Genomic DNA, 24,646 nt, shown 5'->3' on the forward strand with positions numbered 1-24,646 from the left:
CCCAGCATCATTGTCACTATCTACGGCTATCAGAGAACCAATGCAGGCAGAGATTAAAAATATTGCGAGCCATTATCAATGAACCTTGTCATTTGGAGCAGGACATGAACTCAGAAGGACTGGGTGACTGCTGTTGGTGGCTGCCATGTCGTAGCTGCCCTGAATTTTATTCCAATGGCTTCTTCCAAGGAACAAGTGAGACCTGTGTAGCATTTCCTATTCCTCGGTCCCCAAATGAATGCAGAACGTCACAGGTGCCATTCTCTCCATATCGCAGTTGTTGATATCCTTTCTCTCTGAGGAGGAGAGTTAAGCAGCTTGGGCAGTGGGATTCTCCAGCACTGTTTGCTGACACCGATGCAGGGTGCTATAAACTGCACTCATGCTGCTTTAAGACAATGTACTGAAACAATGATATTGCTGATGAAATTATACCTAATAATGGTCCACAACTTGTACATGAAAACTTTGTTTGCAGAAAAATACAGTTTTCACGAAGTAGCCAGTTCACTACACCATTCACAGGCTAACAATGAAAGAGAGAGAGGTGTAAAAATGATAAAAATGCTGATGACAAAAAAAAAGTTGGAGCACGAGGTTTACAGTATGACTGAACAACACTGTGAGTAACACTGGTCTTCAATGGGCTAAATATTCAGCAACAGAAGCTCAGACCTAATGTTGCATTACAAGACCATGACCATATTAAAATTACACAAAATAAGCCAAAGCAAGCAAACAGCTGAAGTGGTACAACCACAGACAATGGACAAAAATCATATTCTGCCAGGGCAGAACGTGTGAATAAACAATCAACATGCTGAAGTTACAGTTATCAAAAAGTGGAATAGCTACAATAATGTCTTGTCCAAACAACAACTGGATTTTCCAGGAGAAACCAAAGAGCTTTGATATCTTTATAAAACATAAGGAGTGATTCACAGGAATACTATTGAAATTGGGTATCTGAAACACATCCTACAGCAAATTCCTCACAGAATGTAACCAGAGTCCAAGAGTTGAGAACAGTCCATCAACCCAGCCAACAGCACTGAGAACAAGATCAGAAAGAATGGTAAAACCACCAGAAACTCAGCATATGAAAATACAACTTCTTGGTGGGATGGAGGTAGTCGGAATGTACGTAGTTTAATAACTTTTTGGAAGTTAAACTGGTAAGAGAATGTGGAGGAAGGAGTTAATGTAAATCAGTCAGTGATGTAACTGATGATGTTAGCATTACAAAAACTGAAGAGTCTGAACTGGAGATGGCATATTCTGTGAATAAAGAGTAAGAATTACATTACTAATAATCTAGCCATGGGAATAGTAGAGTAGATGTACAGCGGGATACATGTACAGTAGAGGAGGCAAGATTGACTGCCCAAAATAGTAGAAGAGGACAAGGACAAAAGCCTCCTCCACATTGCTCACAATCCCAAACCAGTCCTGATCTCCCAAAATGACCCAACAGGAGCAGGCAGGTGGGACTAGCTTAGTTTGGGATTACATTTGACATGGACTGATTGGATCGAAGGGTCTGTTTCTGTGTTTTATGACTCTGTAACTGGCCGAAAAGATCATAGAGATAAAATTGAATTTGTGTAACAAATCAGCTTGGTGTCATTCCTTTGAAGGACATTAGGGCATTTAATAATGCAACATAAAGGTTCAGACTATAATTTGTACCTCTCATTTATTATTTAAAGATTTCATAACAATACTGTATTTGGATTTGTAAAATTGCATTGCAGAAACGGGCTTATATTTTGATCTGCATAAAGGTGCTTGAAATTCCATGAATAACAAAAAAAAGAGACGTTGGTGACAACAATAAATTAAACAGAGTTCTATATTCCCCCTTTATACATCTAGTCCCCAAGCCTCTGAGTTTCCTGTTTGTTCCATACCTGGTTAGTAAACCATTCATGGCTTTGAGTAGGACTCTGAGGTATCTGAGAGGCTGAAAATGTTTCATTAATGGATCTTGCTGATCTGGATGTCAGCGCTGGTTTGCTGGAAGAAAACAAAGAAAACTTTTATCTTCAAATGATGTTCTATTAAATAAACCTGCAAAAGGAGAACTTTAGAGTCTACGTTACAAACAATATCCAAGAATATGCTATGCATTCATTCAAAGGCAAACTGATCGAAGGATAAGTAAGTTTTAACTTTCAAAAAAACCATTTAAAGAGTTAGGATGCCACTGGCTGAGCCAGCATTTATTGTCCATCACAAGCTGCTCTTGAGAAGGTGGTGGCGAGCTGCCTTCTCCAACCAGCGCTGTTTATGTGTTGTGGGTAGACACATAACACTGCTCTGGAAAGAGTTTCAGGAAATTGGCCTCGCAACAGTGAAGGAGAAGGGATGTATTTCCAACTCAGGATAGTGAGTAGCTTGCAGGGGAATTTGCAGGTGGTGGTGTTCACAAGCATTTCCTTATCCTTCAAGATGGTAAAGATCGCGGGTTGGAAGTTGCTCTTTAGGAGCACATTTCTGCAGAGCATCTTGTAGTTGGTATACATTGCTGCTACTGTGCTTCTGAAATAAAGGCTCTGAATGTTTATTGATGTTATGCCAATCAAGCAGGCTTCTTCGTCCTGAAAGGCGCTTAACTTCTTAGTGTTGTTGGAACTGCAGCATCCAGACAAGTGGGGAATATTCCATCACACTCCTGATTTGTGCCTTGCGAATGGGGGCAGGCGTTGGGGAATCAGGAGGTGAATTACTGCAAGATTCATAGCCTCTGCCCTGCTCTTGTAGCCGCTGTACTTATATGGAAAGTTCAGATGAATTTCTAGTCAATGGGAACATCCCTAGCAGGGAATTCAGTGTTGGTGATGCCATTGAATGTCAATGAGCGATGATTAAATTCTCTAACATTGGAGATGGTCATCACCTGGCACTTGTGAATTTCAAATGCTACTTGAGAAATGTTACAATCAATAACGAAGTAATAGGATAGTAATAATTTCAAAGCAAAGAAAAAAATCAAGTATTTTGCTAGTTTACAAGTTTTGATCAAATTTTCTGCAAAACACTTCACTGATGATTATTTAATCACAGTAATTGTTACAAAGCAATATCTAAATGCTCAGAGATGTACAAAAAGTCTCTCAATGACATTCACATTGTATATGAGCCTGGAGAGATTGGTCAGTTCAGTTAGTTGGAAGGCTGGCTTGCAACAATGACTTGGTAATCCTCAGGTTAAATTTAACACCAGTCATCTCTCTCCACACAGAGCAGCCTTCTGGACCTCTGGAACTATGGCGACTTTACTTACTTGCTGTTTATGAGCTTGCAAGGGTCTGCAAGCATCAATACTTGATTGAATATAATAAGGCCCACATGCTGTGACTTTGTGGGATAGTAAGGTAGGATATTGGGTAAGTTAGACCTAAGGCTAGGTTCTCCCATCAGTTTCTGCAGTAATACAAAGCCTAATTTTATAACTTCAAATTAGAGTAGAGACTCTTCTCTTATTCAGCCAGAAAGTTCCTGCGCTCGTACTCATTAGAACATGTAAGTGCCTAAAGAACCTACATACCAAGATGATATGGGTGGCAACACAGACAACAAGTATTGCTTACCCTCCAATGGATTTACGAATAGGTACATCATAGGCTCGGATAATGTTGACCAAAAGTTTGATGTCTCCATCAGAAAGGTTCTGGGCTGTAACTTTTTTTCTTTCTTTTCTTCGTGGTCTAAGTGGTCTCCTTGGTTCAGCCAGTTTGAACAGGCTGATACCTAACATACTATTGGGCACAAAATATTAAATTTTGCTCAGCACAAGTTCTATGCCATTCACCATCACTTCTTAAAAGCAGCAAATGATAATTGCAATGTGAATTAAATTCTATTCAATAAAAAGCAAGCATTGATAGTAAGATATCTTAGTGATCGACATGGAAAGAAAATGATGAGAATAGTACAACATACCGTGAGTCACCAGAACTGCACAGAAAATGGAAGAATAAAGAGAGATGAAGATACATGAAAGGAAGCAAAGTAGTGGCAGACCTAATACTTTAAAATAAAAATACTTTTTATAATGAAATGCAAGCATTTTATAACAGAAATATTACAAAGGAAATTGAAAAGAAACGTGCCCTTTATGCTACATTTTTGCTTATACTTAGACATTTTTCTCAACTTGGTGACATGTTGCAAAGATACTCTCATTAAGGTCTACAGTCCAGATCATGGTCTATCACATACAGTAAATACCTGACCATGTCGTGACCTTAGTGGCCTAAACAAAATCCTTCATACTACATTTACTTCACTAAATATTACCAGGTTATTGTCACCATTAAATGCCCTCTTGTAAATCAGTTTCTCTCTGTACAGATACTGCCTGAATGCTTCCAACATCTTACACCTTTATTTGAGTTCACCTGAGACTGATGTTCACTGTTCAGGCAGACTGACTTACTCAGCAACTTGATTTAAAAAAGAAAATAAATAAAGAGAACTACAAAAATGTGGAGACACTCTTATAATCTGAAATCAATTAATCACAAAACCAAGCAGGTCAAGACATATCCATGCTCATTCCATTCAAGTAGTTATAAAATGGATGCCAGAATGTACAAAAAGAAAAGCAAAACATAAAAAAAAGCTTTTGCTAGTTCTTTAACATTTGGAGTCAATGTTTGACTGATTAGCAGTTCTAGATATGAAAAAACCTATCTGTGCAGTTGAATTCAAAATGTTGCTGTTGGAAAATGATGAAAATTGCCTGTTGCAGCTGGAAGTTCACATACCCAGTTGATGGCTGAAATCTCAATGAAGCTGGGATAAAAAAAAGCCAAGTAGTCATGCACTGGCCGAAACAGTGAAATAATATTCACATATTTCCATGAGCAAAAATAGATCACGAGCTACTGGAACAGCTTCTTAGTAGAAACATCAGAAATACTCTGGGGTCCACAGTGAACATACTTCCTGAAGCACATTGTGCTTTGAAGAAAGCAAATGCTCCAGCAATCGTAACATTTCTTTAAACAAGTCAAATACCAGAGATTAATTGATGGTTAGCCAGAATCCAGACATATATTTTTCTAGTCAGAATTTTACTTGCACCCCACCAGTTCCCATCACACTGAGCATTTGTCTCGCAGATATATAGACACCCAACCAAGTTCTCATCCATTTACCTCTTCATTAACATGCCTTGTTATTCCATTTGGTTTCATGTGTGTATGTTCTCTCTGGAAGTGTGATGGCAAAGCACTGCCAAAGATGGCTGAGGGCTTGTCTAGACCAGAGTAAACCTACTGTTTTGGAAAACATCATAAAGTAACTCAAAATCTGATTTTCAATTATTGGAGAGCCAGTGGTTTTCAGACAGCGGTATCCTGATTCCCTCCTTGTCTTCCAAAGTAAAATGATTGCCATCGTATGAAGAATAAGAAGAATAAATAATAAAAGACATTTTGACATTCAATTCTGATTTTTAAAAAAAATTAACCCCATTAATAAGCAGACAGTAAGATGTTTTAAAATAATGCAAAGTACAATACACACCTTATGCTGGGGACTGCTTCCTCAACAACCATATCTGACAAGATGTAATGATGCTTTGCCAACAGAAATCTATTTTTTACAGAGTCCCGTACCTAAGAAATTAAAAATATGACAATTATTCCTCACTATCAGAAATACTTGTGCAATTGCTACAGTAGTCATTCCATGTTACATTAAGCCATCCTTACCATTGTCTTAATTACCATTGAAAACAATTTAAATATATTTTTAAAAAATCCTTTCACACTGGTCTAACCGATACCTTGTTCAAATTCCATATCACTTCGTCACTTTTATTCTACTTCTTAATTCCATTCCCTTTATCGTGGTGTCTTTAACTTACATTGAACATTATGCAAACTCTCTACACATCATCTGGACTCTAGCAATAAAAGAATTCTGTGATACAAGTTGCCTTGTCCCTAAAATCATTATTTTCAACAAGGAATGGTATTATTCCTTTTGTAACTATATCCAAATAATTTGTAAGTATGGAAAATAAACCATTCCAATACACTACTCACATGATATCAATTCAATAATTCATCAATTCACCTCCCTACTTTCCCAAGCCAATCAGTTCCATTTTGCTATCCCAGAACTCTGATTTCCACAAACAGTTAAAATAAATGAATCAGGGCCGTTTGATTTAGTAGACTCTGATTTAACAATTACTTTATCATTTTCAGAAAACATACCAGATGTTCGGCAAAACCTGTAGGCTTACAGTCCTTGGATGGTCCTTTTGCTCTTGCATGAACAAGAATTTGGCACACCAAAGTCATTTTGCAAAATTTGCTTGGAAAATTGTAGTTGACAGTATATTGCCCCAATCTAATTTATTAGTGCATGACTCACACATGACTCATAAAGTGAAACTTTATGTTTTTGATTTGAGTTTGCTCCTCAATAATTATCTCCAAGAATAGCTCTGACATATCTTCTGATAGTTTGGCAGTTCTTTGTTTCCCTTCCTTTGTAAAAGGTAAATGATATACTTTAACATTTCTATCATTCCCTCTTTATAAAGTACAAGTTATCTCCTTGAGCTTTAACAAAATCCTTTCATGAGATTTGGGTATCACTGGCAAGGCCGGCATTTATTGCTCATCCTTCGATTTGGAATTATATTTGGGTCAAACTAAGAAGGAATGGCAGATTCCTTCTCTAAAGGAAATTAGTAAACTAGGTGGATTCTTATAATAATTGATAATAGTCTCTTGGGATTTATGGAGACAATTTTATGTTCCAGCCTTTTTATTAACTGAGTTTAAGTTCTAACAGCTGCTATGGTAAGATATGAGGGGGTGTCCCGAAAGCATTAGCCTAACCTTCTGGATTTTTAGTCCGCTCTTTGACTGCACTTGAGAGGAAAGAAATGTATATTTTGTTACGTTTTATATTTGTAGACTAATTTCATTGACAGTTATTTTGCTAGTGCTGTTGGGAGGTGCACTAACTCAAGAGATAATATTCGAGAAGAATATGATGGTGCACAAAAAACCTGGAGAGACAGATGGCACTAGTGTAGTGAATAGTAAGTTAATGTGTGAAGTTGTCGTAATGGAGATGGTAATGAGGTCAAAAGCATGATGACTGTCCATAAACGTGAATGCACACATCTTAGTCAATAAGATTGGGTAGTTACAGATTGCCATGTGGAATGTGATGTTGTGGCAGTCACAGAGAGGTGACCCAAAGGCTGGGTATTAAATATTCTTGGATACAAATGCTCAGAAAAGATTGAAAAGGATCGAAGGGAGAAGAGTTGGCAGTATTGATTAAGCAGTCAATTGAGTACTGGAACAAAGACAGAATCAATTTGACTGGAACTAAGGAACAAAATGGACACAATTATATTGTTCAGTGGCCAACATGAGCATTTATAATGGAGGATTTCAATAAAGACTGGCATAGTGGTAGTGTAAGGGACAAAAAGGGGCAAGAGTTCCTAGAGTGAGTTTAGGAGAATTTCCAACAGCAATACATGCCCAGCCCAACAAAAGGGATGCACTGTTGAATGCAGTTCTTGGAAATGAGTCAAATCAAGTCAATCAATTGCCAGTGGGAACTGTGATCATTGTATTGTAAGTGGAGAATGCCAATTGCCAATTCAAAGTGACAAAAATCAAATGGCAAACGGCTGACTTTAACAGGACAAGAACAAAGCTACATAGGACCGGAGTGAAACATTGACTGGAAAACCTATGACAATTAATGGGCTACCTTTGTAAGAGGATGGATCAGGTATAGTCAAGTGTATTTCCTTAAAAGATAAAGCACACAAATGCAGAGATCCCCAGGTGACACAGGAGTTAGAAATCAAGTTTAAAAAAATTTTGTGTGTTTCTGAAGGTGCCCTGTAAAAAGTCCAACTGAGAGGTCTTTCCTTTTAATCACTCTTGAGTTGCGGACATCACTGACAGGCCAGCAATCTGTCCATAGTTGCTCTCGAGAAGATGGTGGTCAGCTGCCCTCTTAAACTGCTGCAGTCCATGTGGTGTAGATAAGTCCACAATGCTATTAGGAAGGGACAGTGAAGGAATGGTGATATATTTCTAAGTCAAGATGGCGAGTGGCTTGGAAGGAAACTTGCAGATAGTGGTGTTCCCATGTATCTGCTCCCCTTGTCCATCTAGGTGGAAGTGGTCATGGCTTTAGAAGTTTCTGAAGAATTCCAAGAGGAATATAGAAGTTTGGAAGGGAGGTGAGAAGCATATTAGAGAAGCAAAAGGAAAAACTGATGGTCAACATGTAGGAAAATCTTCTCTTGTCATATCAACAGAATAGTAGGAGGTGTAAGGCTGATTAGGGACCCAAATAGCGATTTACACAGGAGCTAACTGCATAGCTGAGATATCAATTGAGTACTTTGCATCTATCTTTTTGCCAAGAGTGAAATGGCATTCAAGCAATGGTGTCAGAAGAGCAAAATGTTGTTAGAAGATTTCAAAATAGACACGGAGGAATTGTTGGATTGAATTGCTAGTACTTAAAAGTTGACAAAACACTGGAAGGATTTTGATGGAACTGAGAGTAGAAATTTGCTAGGGCATTAGCCCCAATCTTTCAGTCATCCCTAGATTTGCGAGAAGGTGCTGTCGAGTAGATAATTGCAAATCATCCCCTTATTCAAAAATATTTCTATGAATTAGCAATTACAGAGCAGTCAGATTAATTTCAGTGGTGGGGAAGCTTCTAGAGCCAATTATTCAGGATAGAATTTGTAGACACATGGAAAAAAGGTGTATTGTTTAGGACGAACTGGCATGGATTTCTAAAGGGAAAATTATATTTTACGAACTTGTTGGGTATTTTGAAAAGGTCATGCGGTTTACGTGGACTTCTCCTAAGCATTGAAACATTGTAATAGATCTGTGACAAAAGTTTTAGCTTTTGGACTGAAAGGTACAGTAGCAACATGGACACAAAATTGTCTGAGTGACAAGAAGAAATCAATAACAGTTCATTTTGCTTTGAGCTGGAAGAAGCTTTTTAATGGAGCTCTCTAGAGGTTGCTATTGGGAGCTTTGGTTTTCCTGATAAATAGTCTAGCTCTTGCTCTGCAGGGAATATTTTCAGAATTTGTAGATAATCCAAAACGTGAAAGTATTTAAACTGTGAGAAGGACAGTGTAATCCTCCAAAATGACATAGAAAGATTAGTGGATATGTGGCAGATGAAGTTCTATGCAGAGGATTTTTTTTTATTCATTCACAGAATGAGGGCATCACTGTCTGGTGCAGCATTTATTGCCCTTCCTAAATTGTCCAGAGAGCAGTTGACAGTCAACCACATTCCTGTGGGTCTAATGTTACATGTAGGCCTGACCAGATAAGGATGGCAGTTTCCTTCCCTGAAGGATACTAGTGAACGAGATGAGTTTTTACAATCGATAATGGATTCATGGTCATATTCACGGTCATCATTATATCGTTAATTGCAGATTTTTAAAAATTGAAATCAAATTCCACCATCTACCATGGCTGGATTCGAACTCGGGTCCCCAGAACATTATCTGGACTGTTAATCCAGCGACAATACCACTAGGCTATTACACTCCCCCCCACCTCCCCCCCCCCCCAAGAAGACTGAGGTGATGCATTATGCTACAAAGTACATCAATACCCAATAAAAAATAAGACATACAATTCTAGAGGATATTTTGGAGCTGAGCTAGCCGGGTGTACATATAAGTCATTGGATGGGGCATGTGGTGTGGAGAGAGCAGCTAATAAAGCATACAGAATTGAGGACTGTATTAATAAATGCACAGAGTACAAGAACAAGGAGGAGTTGCTGAACTTGTACAACACACTTGTGTTAGAGTTCTGGATGCCGCACTGTAGTAAAAGGTGTAAATGCATTAGAAGAGATTTACAAAAATTGTTTGAAAGATGAGCAACTTTAGTTAGGAAGATAAATTGAAAAGGAGATAATTGGAGAGAAGACAGCAAAGAGGAGATTTGGCAGAAGTTTTCAAAATCATGAGGGTTGGATAGAGTTGATCGGGAGAACTGTTCCCACTTGTGAACAGATCAAGAACTAGAGGGCACAGATTAATGTGATTTGTAAGGGAAGCAAATGTCATGCAAACAAAAAAAAACTTTTTCCACACAATGAGTGGTTTGGGTTTAGAATGCACTGACTGGGGAAGTGTAGTGTAGGTAGAGTCAACTGAGGCATTTAAAGGGGTGCTGGACAATTAACTATATAAAAACAATGTACAAAGGACAGGGGAGAAGCAGGAGAATGATACTAATTCCCAAAGCTCGTTTGGAGAGTGAGTAAAGACACAATGATCCAAATGGTTTCCTTCTGTGCTATAACACTTTGATTCTGAGATTTTTTTATAACATATGAATTCTATTTATGATGTCCTTTCTTTCCCCCTCCACCCCCCATCCCCCCACCGCTACCTCAAACCTAGCTTTGGCTCTATTATCCCACGGCACCCAAGACTTTCATGAAAACCCTTTATATCTGGTTCAACCACATTTAAACGGCATCTTAATCAGTTAATTTTTAAATATATCCCACCATTCAAAACATCTCCCTGTTTGATCTGACATATCTTCAAAGTGATTTACAATTCCTTTGAGCTAATGTGGTTGGGGAGGGATTAAACTAAAATAGCAGGGGGGTGGGAGGCTATACAAGGAGACAGTATAGAGGGAATCAAAAGCAAAAATAATTTTAAAAAAAACAAATAGGGAAAAATAAGAGAACAATAAGTTTTCAGGGCACATAGAAACCAACTGTACAAGCTTCTGTCAGTATGTGAAGAGAGCAAGAATTAGTAAAAACAAATATAGGCTCCTTACAATCAGAAAAATGGGCATTTATCAAAGGGAAAACTAAAGAGATGGTTGATCAATTAAATACATTTTTTGGATCTGTCTTCATAAAGGAGAACACAAATAACATCATGGTCTCATGACAGACAGGAATTGAGGAAAGCAGTATTAGTAGGGAGAAATGGTGTTGAAGAAATTAAAAGGATAAAGGTCAACAAGTCCTCATGGCCTGATAACCTACATCTCAGAGTACTTAAGAAAATTGCCCTCGAAATGGTGGATATATTTCAAGATTCTTTCAATATGAATCTTTCAAGATTCTCTAGACTTTGGAATAGTTCATACAGATTGAAGGATAACTAACATAATTTCACTATTTTAAAAAAGGTTAAGTCAAAACAGGGAATTGTAGACTGGTTAGCCGGATATTGGTATTGTGAAAATGTTATAGATGATTATAAAAGAATTAGTAGCACAATACTTGGAAAAGACAGACATAATTATGCAGAGGCAATGCTGACTTAAAAGAGAGAAATCATGCTTGATAAATCTATTGGAAGTTTTTGAGGATGTAACTACTGGAGTTGATAAGGGGGAACCAGTGGATGTGGTTCATTTGAAGTATCAGAAAGTGTTTGATAAGGCCTCGCGCAAGAACAGCATGGTGGTTCACTGCTTAGCGTTGATGCCTCTCAGCGCCAAGGACCCATGTTCCATGCCAACCTCCGGTAACTGTCTGCGTGGAGTTTGCACATTCTCCCCATGTCTGCATGGATTTCCATCTGCAGATTAGGTGAACTGGCCATGTTAAATTGCCCAAAGAGTCCACAAAATGCAGGATAGGAGGAATAGCCATGGAAATGCAGCATTACAAGGTTAGGGTGGATCTGGGTGGGATGTTCTCTGGTGGGTTGCTGTAGACTCAATGGGCCGAATGGCATGGTTCCATACTGTAGGGATTCTATGATTCTACCTAGAGATTAGCACGTAAAGCTGAAGCACATGGGATTGAGGTAGTCAACTGACATGGGTAGAGAACTGGCTGGCAGGCAGGAAACAAAGATTAGAAATAAATGGGTAATTTAGAGTGGCAGCCAGTGACCAATCAAGTATCTCAGGGAACAGTATCTGAACCCCAGCTATTCACAATAAATATTAGTGATTGAGATGAATGAACTAAATATAAGATCCCGACACAAAGCTATGTGGGAGTGGGAGTGTGAGGAGGATGCAGAGAAGCTCCAGTGTGGTTTAGACAAATTAACTAAGTGGGCAAATATATGGCTGATGAAGTATACTGTGGAGAAAAGTGAAGTTATTCACTTTCGTAGCAAAAACAGGCAGGCATATTATTATTCAATGGCAATAAGCAAGACCTGGGTGTCCTTGTACACAATTGCTGAAACTAAGCATGCAGGTTCAGCAGCCGCGAAGAAGGCAAATGGTATGATGGGCTGCGTAGCAAGACAATTCAAGTACAGAAGCAGGAACGCTGCAATTATATAGGGACCTGTTCAGAGCACACCCAGGGTATTGCATGCAGTTCTGGTCTTGTTCTGAAGAAGCATGTTCCATCTGTGTAGGGACCACAACACAGTGTCGAACTGATTCCTGGGATGGCAGGACTGATGTATGAAGACAGACTGGATAAGTTAGGTTTATTTTCACTGGAATTTAGAAGAATGAGAGGGATCTTTCAGAAACTTTAGAATTCCAACAGCATAAATGCATGAAAGATGTACCCAATGACCAGGCAGTCCAGCACCAGGGATCATTTGTCTTTAAGGATTGAGGAGAACTTTCTTCCACAGGACGGTGAACCTGTGGAATTCTCTGGCACAGAAAATGCTTGATGTCAAAACATTTAATGTTTTCAAGGAGATAGACATAATTATTAGAGCTAAAAGGCTCACAGCTTAATTCCTTAATTATGATGGTCAAAATTTGCCAAATATGTGCCAGGCTCTTTAGCCCTCTTCCCTGAAGACTAACGTTTTCCATGATGATTTTAGTCTATTCAAACATTCCATTACATTTATGTCGAAGTCATTTTTTCAGAATATTTGCTATCAGTATACTTGCATGGCTCTCACCCCTTTTGACTGCTGGTTATTGTGGTGGAACTATTTTTTTTAATGTTTACCTTAGCAACATGTCTATTTTAAATCTTTCTTTATCCCTCTGATCATACTTTTGTTTCTGCATAATATAGGGCTGAATCTTGCTGGAAAAATAATGGTGATTAAATGAATGAAAGCATTAATGAGAAAATTAGTCAACAATTTAATGAAATTAGAAGATTTGGCGAAAGTTTATAAAGACCACAACTTTCTAACTGCGTCACACAATATTCCAGTTTAAGAATTTACTGCAATTGCTCATAATTGGCCATTAAACTAGTTAAGCTGGTGATTAAAAGTGCAAATTCCCTTTTAATGACCTAATAATTATATTTCTATAATTACAATCAATCTCTTTTGTATGTTCAGCCTACTATTAAATGCACACTTAACGTCTAGCAAAGTAATGAAAAACTTTCTCAATTCATCTGCTTTAGTTCCACACTGCTTTTAATTGATATAACTCTCATTAATCTGGGCCAGAACCTTCTTATCATGTTGATCATTCTGTTGTCATTACTCCTCAAGTGGCACAAATTCTATATCGTACATGTTCTGCATAATAAATAAATACCAGATAAAATGAGATTTCACTCACCGGATGTACAATAAGATCAGTAAGAATTTCAGTGTAAATAATTCACAGATATGCATTCAATGAAAAGCATTGAAAAAAAAAACTCTTTTGTAAATTGTTCCTATAACACTTAGTCACCTAGTTTGATAGCTGGAATTATACAGTGCTGAACTGCAGTTGTATACTTATTCTTTGAAAGTAGTGCCAAATCCTAAACCTATGCTGGTTGTATATAGATTACCTTCTGGAGGAATCTAGCTACTAGTGCTCTGTGTGGATCAAGATGGCTTGTGATATCAACTGTATCTTTTTCATGACATTTCTTCTCATATTCCTAATGTAAAAAAGAAAATAAAACAAAGCATGGTACACAAAGTTAGGTTGGTTTACAAATAGATTCCAAACTTAGCAAATTTCTTCCTCAGTCTTTTGTTGATTAGCTCATTCACCCAGTTTCTTCCTTTCTCTCAGGGAACCCCTGTGCTTATTATGCTAGTGTGACTGAGCTCATAAACTCAATGTGCAGAATGATGACCCTAAAAGGTGGAAGGAGGCCGTTTGGTTCATTGAATCAACATCGATCTTCAAAAGGGCATCTCACCCAGATCTATCCCTCCTACCCTATCTGCAAAACCCTGCATTTCCCATGGCCAACCCACCTAGCCTGCATATCCCATGGCCAACCCACCTCGCCTGCATATCCCTGGACACAATGGGCAATTTAGCATGTTCAATTCACCTAACCTGCACATCTACGGACTGTGGGAAGAAACTGGAGCACCTGGAGGAAACCCACACAGACACGGGTAGAACGTGCAAACTCCACATAAACAGTCGCCTGAGACTGGAATCGAACCTGGGTCACTGGTGCTTTGAGGCAGCATGTGCTTTGTACGTTTATGGGATTGGTGTATACAAGTAGATTGGGTCTGAAAGGTGTGCAGGGTAAAAGCTTTGCAGCAAGACCTTGTGAATATGTTCTCAGTTTTTTTTATTGGGGAGCTCACAAAAAAGTTGATCAGGGCTCACGGCAGTGCTTCCTTATTGTAAGTGAGCAATTTTTTCATGATAACTTCGATATTGACGCTAAGAACAATCTTCCGATTTTCATACTGAGGAACCTAGCAATGTTAACAGTCATTACAAATATATTATTTGCATGGAATACTGTTCTTTGCAAATTAATCTGATGGTTCATAGCTGAAGCCTCATATAGAATTTGCAATCACATGTTTTTTGAAGTGGAGGTGCCAATGTTAGACTGGGGTGGACAAAGTTAAAATCACACAACACCAAGTTATAGTCCAGCAGGTTTATTTGGAAGCACCAGTTTTTGGAGCACTGCTCCTCCATCATGTAGCTGTGGAGCAGGATCATAAGACACAGAATTTATAGCAAATAATTGAAACAATATATTGAATAATATGGGATGTAGGTTTGCTCACTGAGCTGAAAGGTTCATTTCCAGAGGTTTCATTACCTTACTAGGTAACACCTTCAGTGGACCTCATGCGAAGCAATGCTGAAACTTCCTGCTTTCTATTTATATTTTTGGGTTTCTTTGGGTTGGTGATGTCATTTCCTTTGGTGATGTTATTTCCTGTGGTGAAGTCACTTCCGATTCCTTTTCTCAGGGGGTGGTAGATCAGGTCTAACTCGATGTGTTTGCTGATAGAGTTCCGGTTGGAATGCCATGCTTCTAGGAATTCTTGTGCATGTCTTTGTTTGGCTTGTCCTAGGATGAATGTATTGTCCCAGTCGAAGTGGTGTCCTTTCTCATCAGTATGTGAGGATACTAGTGATAGAGAGTCATGTCTTTTTGTGGCTAGTTGGTGTTCATGTATCCTGGTGGCTAGTTTTCTGCCTGTTTGTTCAATGTAGTGTTTGTTTCAGTCCTTGCACGGTATTTTGTAAATGATGTTAGTTTTGCTCATTGTCTGTATAGGGTCTTTCAAGTTCATTAGCTGCTGTTTTAGTGTGTTGGTGGGTTTGTGGGCTACCATGATGCCAAGGGGTCTGAGTAGTCTGGCAGTCATTTTCGAGATGTCTTTGATGTAGGGGAGAGTGCCTAGGGTTTCTGGACACATTTTGTCTGCTTGTTTGGGTTTGTTGCTGAGAAATCGGAGGAGTGTGTTCGTTGGGTACCCATAAACAGGTACTACCTAAATATCTTCAATACAAACCTCCCCTTAACACCCTACTAGCCACATAGCAGAAGATTTAGGGAAATGAATAATGATGTCCACAACAGACTTCGTAAATACAACAGGGGAATTTTGCATCAAAAATCTTTACTTAGTCATGCAACAGACCATGAATGGACAGCTATAGATATTAGACAACGACAAACACAGAAAATGAAAAAACTAGGCCTGCAGAGAAAACTAGATAAACTTACACAAAGTAACAACACTGACAACACAGAAGCATGAATAAAAAAAAACTTATCTGACCGACCCTTAACAGACACTGAAAAAGCCGTCTTAGTAAGAGGATTAAATTACAACTGCCAGGGTGCAGACAAGAAAGATTTCTTAGCAGCATTAGAAACAACACTAAAAGACAACCAACTCACAGGAGAAACCCAACAATCAATCAGACAAGTAGTTGCACCAACATTAAGCAGAAAAAAGGAAGGAAACACACTCAATACACAAGAAAGGAAAACACTGGAAAGACTAAAAAAAGATAAAAACATTGTTATCCTACCTGCAGACAAAGGACGCTTGACAGTCAATCTAAATCGAAGAGGCTACATTGAAAAAGCAAACTCACTACTTACAGATACCAACACTTACCAACAAGGACTGTAACAAACAATACATTTGACAAACAGGCAGAAAACTAGCCACCAGGATACATGAACACCAACTAGCCACAAAAAGACATGACCCTCTCTCACTAGTATCCTCACATACGGATGAGGAAGGACACCACTTCGACTGGGACAATACATCCATCCTAGGACAAGCCAAACAAAGACATGCACGAGAATTCCTAGAAGCATGGCATTCCAATCGGAACTCTATCAACAAACACTTCGAGTTAGACCCGATCTACCATCCCCTGAGAAAAGGAACAGGAAGTGACTTCATCACAGGAAATAATATCACCAAAGGAAATGACAACACCAACCAAAAGAAACCTAAACATATAAATAGAAAGCAGGAAGTTTTAGCATTGCTTCGCATGAAGTCCACTGAAGATATAACCTGGTAATGTAATGAAGCATCTGGAAATGAACCTTTCAGCTCAGCGAGCAAACCTACATCCAAAACCTCAACCTGAGCTACAAATCTTTTCAAAACTCACTATTGAATAATAAGTATTTGTTCAACATATCATTTCAGTTGCATGAAATCTGTAATCTTTTGCTATAAATTGTGTCTTATGATCATGCTCCACAGCTTCCTGAAGGAGGAGCAGCGGTCTGAAAGCTAGTGCTTCCAAATAAATCTGTTGGACAATAACCTGGTGTTGCGAGATTTTTAACTTTATGCGTTTTGAAGACAAGATTACTCTGCAGCACATGTAGTATTACAGTAAGTAACCATGAAGTGAGAAGGCAATCTGTCTAACCCTGGGACTCACTATATTTACTTTGATATTGAGCATGTAAAAGCACATTCTAATTCTTTGAAGATTTGAGATCTAGCAAGTCTATCATGTCAGTTCTGAAGATTCATCATATTGGATTCAAAACATTTAACTTTGTTTCTCTCTCCACAGATGTTACCAGACCTGCTGAGTTTCTCCAGCATTTTGTTTGTTTCAGATTTCCAGCATCCTCACTACTTTGCTTTTATTATCATGTAGAGTTGACTCAGTTCTCAAAGCTCCACAGCCAGCCATGAAGAAGCCATGACAGGGTATTCCAAACTGGAGAAGTTGTTCGAATCCTCCCAGTTCCCTCTCCTGATTAGTGAGCAAGATTTTGTTGCTTGCAGAAAAAAAAGAATCTGTGAAACTTTGGTCTTCCAACTGACACAAAGTTTTCTGAATTAAAACTAAATGAGTATGGTGTATCCCTACAATGAGGCTGAATGCACCTCTTCCTGAGCAAATAGACATGTTGCAGACTATCAAGTGCATCACACATCCACTTCTGAAAATCTTATGGAGAACCTTTGTTAAATTAAAATGGCTGGCGGAAACTTTGTGACACTTCCATATGCATTAAGCTTAGCAGCCTTCACTAGGTGCCTAATCACTTGATTTTGTTGGAGCAATGACAGAGGCAGGAGTGATTTTGCCCTCGTCCTGAGTAATCAATGCTTATGTAAGTGTAGTGACATCAAATATTTACAAAGTTTGATTTAACGCTGCTTTTGTTTAAATTTTAGTAATATTTTACTGCAATGTGAGATGGACAGAACTCACTTTTATTAATCAAAAGTTATGAGTTTAACCTTTACTGCTAGACAATTTACCAAAGTGATCTGGGTTTTCAAGTTAATATAGGTGAACAGGCGATAACAGCTTTGGTGGAATACTGGATTAGAAAATTCTTGCCTTAAAGCTACCTTTATAATCAGGAGTGATGAGTGAATTTGTGACCAGTTTCACAGCTCTTCGTCTCTCCCCTGCAACTTCCAGAGGGAAGTCTTAAATGGTACAACTTCATGCTCTTATCAGAAAAGGAACCACTGACATTGCCCAGCAGAAATCTTAGCAGTTCCATCTTCTTTGACCTCAACAGAAAGCATGGCAACTTGCTTACCAGGCCAATGACAAATATATTTGGACCATTAAACAAAAAAAAGTTTACAGTTGAAACCATTTGCCACTCCCCCATCTCATAGGCATCCAAAAAATACTGTCACCAGCTCTTTGATGCCAATAAGCCCAACCCCGGATTTGGCCAATGCTCATTCAGGCAGGTGGTCCGCAAGTACAACAAACCTCATTTCCCAAAGGAGCAGCCAATGAAGAATTTATAAGCTAACATTTCGAGGAAGTCATAACCTCTTTGCTTTCTCACTTTGCAAGAGAGCCAGGGGTATGGGGGCAGGGTCTTGAATGACCAACACCCAATGCATGACCAGCTTCCCATGCTGGGCAGAAGGTCGAGTGCCATGTGGGTGCAGATGTTAGGAGGGAGCTACTGTCAGAGCCTGAGCCTCCTGAGGCAATGGTATCAGTAGATGTCGAGTTCGCTGATCCATTGCCTTTTGACCATCAGCTGGGTTCTCATTTCCTTCCATCTGTATCTCAGTGGCCATTACTTCTAGTCTGTGGAAGGACATGAGAAGGCAGCTGGTGCAGCTGTCAGTGTTATAGAGTCATACAGACAGAGTCACAGACATGCATACTGCCATGGGAAGCACCTTGCATTAGAGCCTCAGCATTGTTAAAGGAAAAGCTGCACAGTCTGTCTCTATGGTGCTGTGAATGCTGTTAGGAAGATGTACAGCTGAAAGTGGGTAAAGTGCCTTCCAGCCATATTATAATTTCCCATTATGCATCTTTTAACAATACATATGCTTGCAAGAGCAGCTTTTCAGCTTATCCATTTATTACTTGGAATAATCAAATCATAGTTTGTCAGTTACACTGAGACAGTTCCTAGTTTATTGATCGCTTCTGTTCACCTCTGGTTTGGAGACAGTCTGAGACTGCTCCCATTTTGGTTATGAGGGACTTCTCTCAGATAATCTCTCTTTATTGCCCCTTTAACAAATTCAATGATCATCCCTCCTCAGCTGTGAGAATTCCAGACTTTTTTTTTTCTGAAGCTGCCTGGGGAAAGACAGGAGGAGATATGAAAATGATGAAATAATTGTCTGATGATACTTAGGAACCTGGAAGGATTTCCCTCATTAACTCTGGTTCACTATTCCAGTACCACTATCATATAAATGATTTGCATATAAACATAGGAAGTATAGTTAGTAAGTTTGCAGATGACACCAAAATTGGAGGTGTAGTAGACAGCCAAGAAGATTATCTCAGAGTACAATGAGATCTTTATCAGATGGGCTAATGGGCTGAGGGGTGGCAGATGGAGTTTAATTTAGATAAACGGGAGGTGCTACATTTTAGAAAGGCAAATCACGAGCACAACTTATACACCTAATGATACGTTCCGGGGAAGTTTTGCTGAATAAAAGAGAATTTGGTGTGCAGGTTCATTGTTCTTTGAAAGTGGAGTCGCAGATTGATAGGATAGCGAAGAAGGTATTTGGTATGCTTGCTTTTATTGGTCAGAGCATTGAGTATACGAGTTGGGAGGTCATGTTGCAGCTGTACAGGACATTGGTAAGGCCACTTTTGGAATATTGTGTGCAATTCTGGTCTCCCTCCTATCGGAAGGATGTTATGAAACTTGAAAAGGTTTAGTAAAGATTTACAAGGACGTTCCCAGGGTTGGAGGGTTTGAGCAATAAGGAGAGGCAAAAGGGACAAATTAGGTTAGGATATATGGTCGGCATGGATGAGTCAGACTAAGGGTCTGTTTCCATGCTGTACATCTCTATGACTCTATAAAGTAACATACTAGATTGTAAACAGACTGATCTTCAAGAACAAACATTTTAAATGCTATGGGTCATACCTGGAAAATCTTCTCAGAAATCTCACGATCTAAAATCGGAACTTGTTTAAAATTATGGAACTCTGCCACCTCCTCATTTCGAAGCTGTAGAAGTCGGAATCTCTTGGATTTATTAAAAACTTCATCTGAAACAAAGTTAAATTCTTCTTGCAGCTGCTCAAGCCTGAAGTAATCATGGTCAAGAGCCTCACCACTTGTTGCGCTCTGTCAAAACAAAAACATTGTGTTTGGGAAAACAAAAAGCAACATGGACTCGCTTTTCTCACCTAGCCTCCTTTCCTGAAGTATGACTTTGTAGCTCCTTAAGTACAATGAGATACTGTATAATGCTTCACCGTAAAGGAAAACTATACCAAAAACAGGAATTGGAGAAATTTGGAGACGGTGCCTGAACAGATGGATCTCTTGAAAAGCCTCGGAAATCAGAACTGTCAAACTTCATTACCCACTGCTGGTATGAACACCCAAAACGTAAAGTAGTTAACCCATCTCTAACAACTGGCTTGCAGGGTCAGTAATGTTGGTCTTCACAGGGTTATATCTGTATAATGGTGGCAGCAAAAGACTGTGAGAAACTGAACAAGAATAACTAACTTGCATTTTATGACACACCTCTGGAGCTGGTTGGGGGGGTGTGTGAATGTTTGAACCTGGGACTCCTCACTCAAAGGAAGGGACACTACCACTACACATCTCTTACACTTCCTATGTGTTTTGAAAAGCAACTGTGTTGTGATTTGAACAAGGCAATGTTTTCTGTTGAATAAAGAATATTTTTGAATCAACGTATTCAGTGATGTTATTGGACACCTTTCAAGCTGATGGGATTTGAACCCAGGTCTCCTGGTTCAGAGGTAGGGACAACACCATAAGAAAATAAGAACGTAAGAAGTAGGAGCAGGAGTAGGCCATTTGACCCCTCAAGCCTGCTCCACCATTTAATAAGGTCATGTCTGATCTTTCATGGCCTCAGCTCCACTTACCTGCCAAATCACCATCTACCACTGTGTGCTCAAGAGCACTTGTTCCTGCACATGCTATTTTTAATGAATCCGTCATTGCCAGTTGTGGATTCCATTGCCCAGTTACTAACCACCATATGGAATTTCCATCACAAACCCATCTGTCCCTTTCCTTTCTTTCTTAAAATGTGCTTCTTCAAACCTATCTCAGCCAAAATTTTGGTCAACAGTCCTGAGGAATTATGTGGTTTGAAGTTAAGTCTGATGATGACCCTGTGACGTCCATTTTAATGTAGTGAAACTTCCCAATGGTCAGTGGGCACAGGACTGATACTGGGTCATTTCATAATTTAGGAAAGCAGTACTTTGGATAAGCTTCAGCAATGAATGACATGTAATCCTACTTCAATTTGAACATTAAAATAATAGTCATTGTTTTATTGTAATTATGGGCCTGAACTGAATGAACACATCAATGGAACCCATCCACCAGGTGGAAAACCAAGTGCAACCCAGTCAAACAGGTTGTAGGAGTTTGACGTGGGGATGGGTTAGCTATTTTATTCACTTACAGTCATAGAGATATACAGCACTAATTCTGGACTCCTCCACCACAGTGAAGACCTGGTCTATTTATCCTATCCATGCCCCTAACGATTTTATAAGGTCATCCCTCAGTCTTCGATGCTTCAGGGGAAACATCCCTAGCCTATTCAACCTCTCCCAAAAGCTCAATCCTCTAAACCTGGCTATATCCTTGTAAATATTTTCTGAACCCTTTCAAGTTTCACAACATCCTTCTGATAGGATGGAGACCAGAACTGCACACAGTATTCCAAAAGTGGTCTAACCAGTATCCTGTACAGCCACAACGTGACCTCCCAACTCCTACACTCAATGCCCTATCCAATAAAGAAAATCATACCAAATGCCTTCTTCACTATCCTATCTACCTACAACTTTACTTTCAAGAAACTATGAACCTGCACTCCTAGGTCTCTTTATTCAGCAACACACCCCAGGACTTTACCATTAAGTTCTGCTCTGATTTGCTTTTCCAAAATGCAGCACCTCACATTTATCTAAATTAAACTCCATCTGCTACTCCTCAGCCCATTTGTCCATCTGATCAAGATCCCGTTGTATAGGTAACTTTCTTCACTGTTAACTACATCTCCAATTTTGGTGGTCATCTGCAAACTTACTAACAATACCAAAAGAGAAAATGCTGGAAAATCTCAGCATGACTGGCAGCATCTGTAAGGAGAGAAAAGAACTGACATTTCGAGTCTAACTGACCCTTTGTCAAAGCTAAAAAAAGGGAGAAATAGGGAGGTATTTATACTAGGCTGAGAGAAGGTGAGTTATGGCTGCAGAAGCAAAGGTAGCAATAAAAAGGTGATAATGACAGTGCATAGAGAGATTATAGGGAGATTAGGAGCTGTGAGTGACCAAGGCTGAAGCCAGTGCTACGTGACAAAATATGTGAGGGATAGGGGAGGGGGGGAATGGGTGAAGCAGAGGCAAAATGGCAAACAGAGGAGAAGGGCAGCAAAGCAGGTGAAGAAGAGGAAAAAAGTGATGAGAGAGTGAGGAGTGAGAGAAAGAGAGACAATCAATAAATAAGAGGTACAGAAGTGAAAAAAATATATAAAAAAGGAAAATAAAATAAATAAAATAAAATTACTGAGCAGAATGAAAACAGAGGGGTCGAGATGGGGTAATCATCTGAAGTTGTTGAATTCAGTGTTGAGACTGGCAGGCTGTAACGTGCCTAGTTGGAAGATGAGATGCTGTTCCTCCAATCCCATCTCAACTCCTGTTTTAATTCTGCTCAGTAATTTTATTTTGTTTTCCTTTGTTATAAATATTATTTTCACTGTTCTGTACCTCTTATTTATTGATTGTCTCTCTCTCTCACTCCCCACTCTCTCATCACCTTTTTCCTCTCCTCTTCCCCTTTGCTACCCTTCTCCTCTGTTTGCCATTTTGCCTCTGCTTCACCCATCCCTCACAGATTTTGTCACATAGTACTGGCTTCAGCCTTGGTCAGTCACAGCTCCTAATCTCCCTATAATCTCTCTATGCACTGTCATTATCACTTCTTTATTGCTACCTTTGCTTCTGCAGCCATGACTCACCTTCTCTCAGCCTAGTATAAATACCTCCCTATTTCTCTCTTTTTTTAGCTTTGACAAAGGGTCAGTTAGACTCGAAACGTCAGCTCTCTTCTCTCCTTACAGATGCTGCCAGACCTGCTGAGATTTTCCAGGATTTTCTCTTTTGGTTTCAGATTCCAGCATCCGCAGTAATTTGCTTTTATTTATTTTTTACTAACTATACCTATGTTCACACTTGTGGCACGTGGGTGTCACTAGATGGCCAGCATTTATTGTCTGCCTCAAATTGTCTTTGAGAACGTGATTGTGAGTTGCCTTCTTGAGCCGCTACAGATCATAGACTGTAGGCTGTTCCACAGTGCTCTCAGAGAGGGAATTCCAGGATTTTGACCCAGCAACAGAGAAGGCAAAGCAATATATTTTCAAGTCAGGATGGTGAGTGGCTTGGAGGGAACTTGCAGTTAGTGGTGTTCCAATGTATCTACTGCCCGTGACTTCTAGATGGAAGTCCTTGAGTTTGGAAGGAGCTATCTAAGGATCTTTGGTGAATTGCTGCCATGCATGTTGTAGTCGTACACACTGCTGCTATTGCATGTCAGTGGTGGAGGGAATGGATGCTTATGGATGTGGTGCTAATCAGAAGCTGCTTTGACCTGGATGTTGTCAAGTTCGAGTGTTGTTGGAGCAGCACCCATCCATGCAAGTGGGGCACATTCTATCATACACTTGACTTATGCTTTGTATATGGTGAACAGGCTTTGGGGAGTTACTCACTGCAGTTTTCCTAGCCTCTCAATCTCCTTTTATAGCCACTGTGCTCATGTGGTGAGTCCAGTTGAATTTTTGATCAATGATAAATCCCAGGAAGGTGACAGCGTAGATTTCAGTAATGGTAACACCATTTAATGTCAAGGGGGGGTGGTTTGGTTACACCTTATTGTGATGATCATTGCTTGGCATATGTGTGGCGCAAATGTTACTTGCCATTTGTCAGTCCAAACCTGGATATTGTCCACATCTTGTTGTGTGTGAACACGGACTACTTTAATATCTGAAGAATCACAAGTGGTACCAAACATGTCAAACTATCTTCTTATGTGCTAGTATGACTCCAACCAGCAGAGATTTTGCCCCCTGATTCCCACTGATTTTAAGTTTTGCTCAGGCTCCTTGATGCTACACTCTGTTGAATGTGGTGTTGATGTCAAGGGCTAGGAGAAAGTGAGGACTGCAGATACTGGAGATCAGAGTTGAAAAATGTGTTGCTGGAAAAGCGCAGCAGGTCAGGCAGCATCCAAGGATCAGGAGAATCGACGTTTCGGGCATAAGCCCTTCTTCAGGAAGAAGAGCTTATGCCCGAAATGTCGATTCTCCTGCTCCTTGGATGCTGCCTGACATTGATGTCAAGGGCTGTCATTCTCACCCTACCTCTGGTAATCACTCTTTTGTCCATGTTTGAACTAAGACTGTAATAAGGTCAGG

The 24,646-nt window shown here is 39.4% G+C and overlaps 1 protein-coding gene across 5 annotated transcripts in view; it reads right to left on the minus strand.

Moving 5' to 3' along the window:
* cc2d2a (coiled-coil and C2 domain containing 2A) overlaps window positions 1–24,646 on the minus strand; it is a 210,618-nt gene that overhangs the window by 39,428 nt on the left and 146,544 nt on the right. For all 5 annotated transcript variants that reach the window (XM_060831773.1, XM_060831764.1, XM_060831753.1 and 2 more), the window contains 5 exons: window positions 20,083–20,286; window positions 13,771–13,863; window positions 5,536–5,627; window positions 3,594–3,761; window positions 1,911–2,016 (listed from right to left, as the gene is read on the minus strand). In XM_060831773.1, the coding sequence (XP_060687756.1) occupies window positions 1,911–2,016; window positions 3,594–3,761; window positions 5,536–5,627; window positions 13,771–13,863; window positions 20,083–20,286 (663 nt within the window). The remainder of the gene's footprint in view (window positions 1–1,910; window positions 2,017–3,593; window positions 3,762–5,535; window positions 5,628–13,770; window positions 13,864–20,082; window positions 20,287–24,646) is intronic.

Source organism: Hemiscyllium ocellatum, chromosome 1 (assembly GCF_020745735.1).
Source record: "Hemiscyllium ocellatum isolate sHemOce1 chromosome 1, sHemOce1.pat.X.cur, whole genome shotgun sequence".
Taxonomy (NCBI): domain Eukaryota; kingdom Metazoa; phylum Chordata; class Chondrichthyes; order Orectolobiformes; family Hemiscylliidae; genus Hemiscyllium; species Hemiscyllium ocellatum.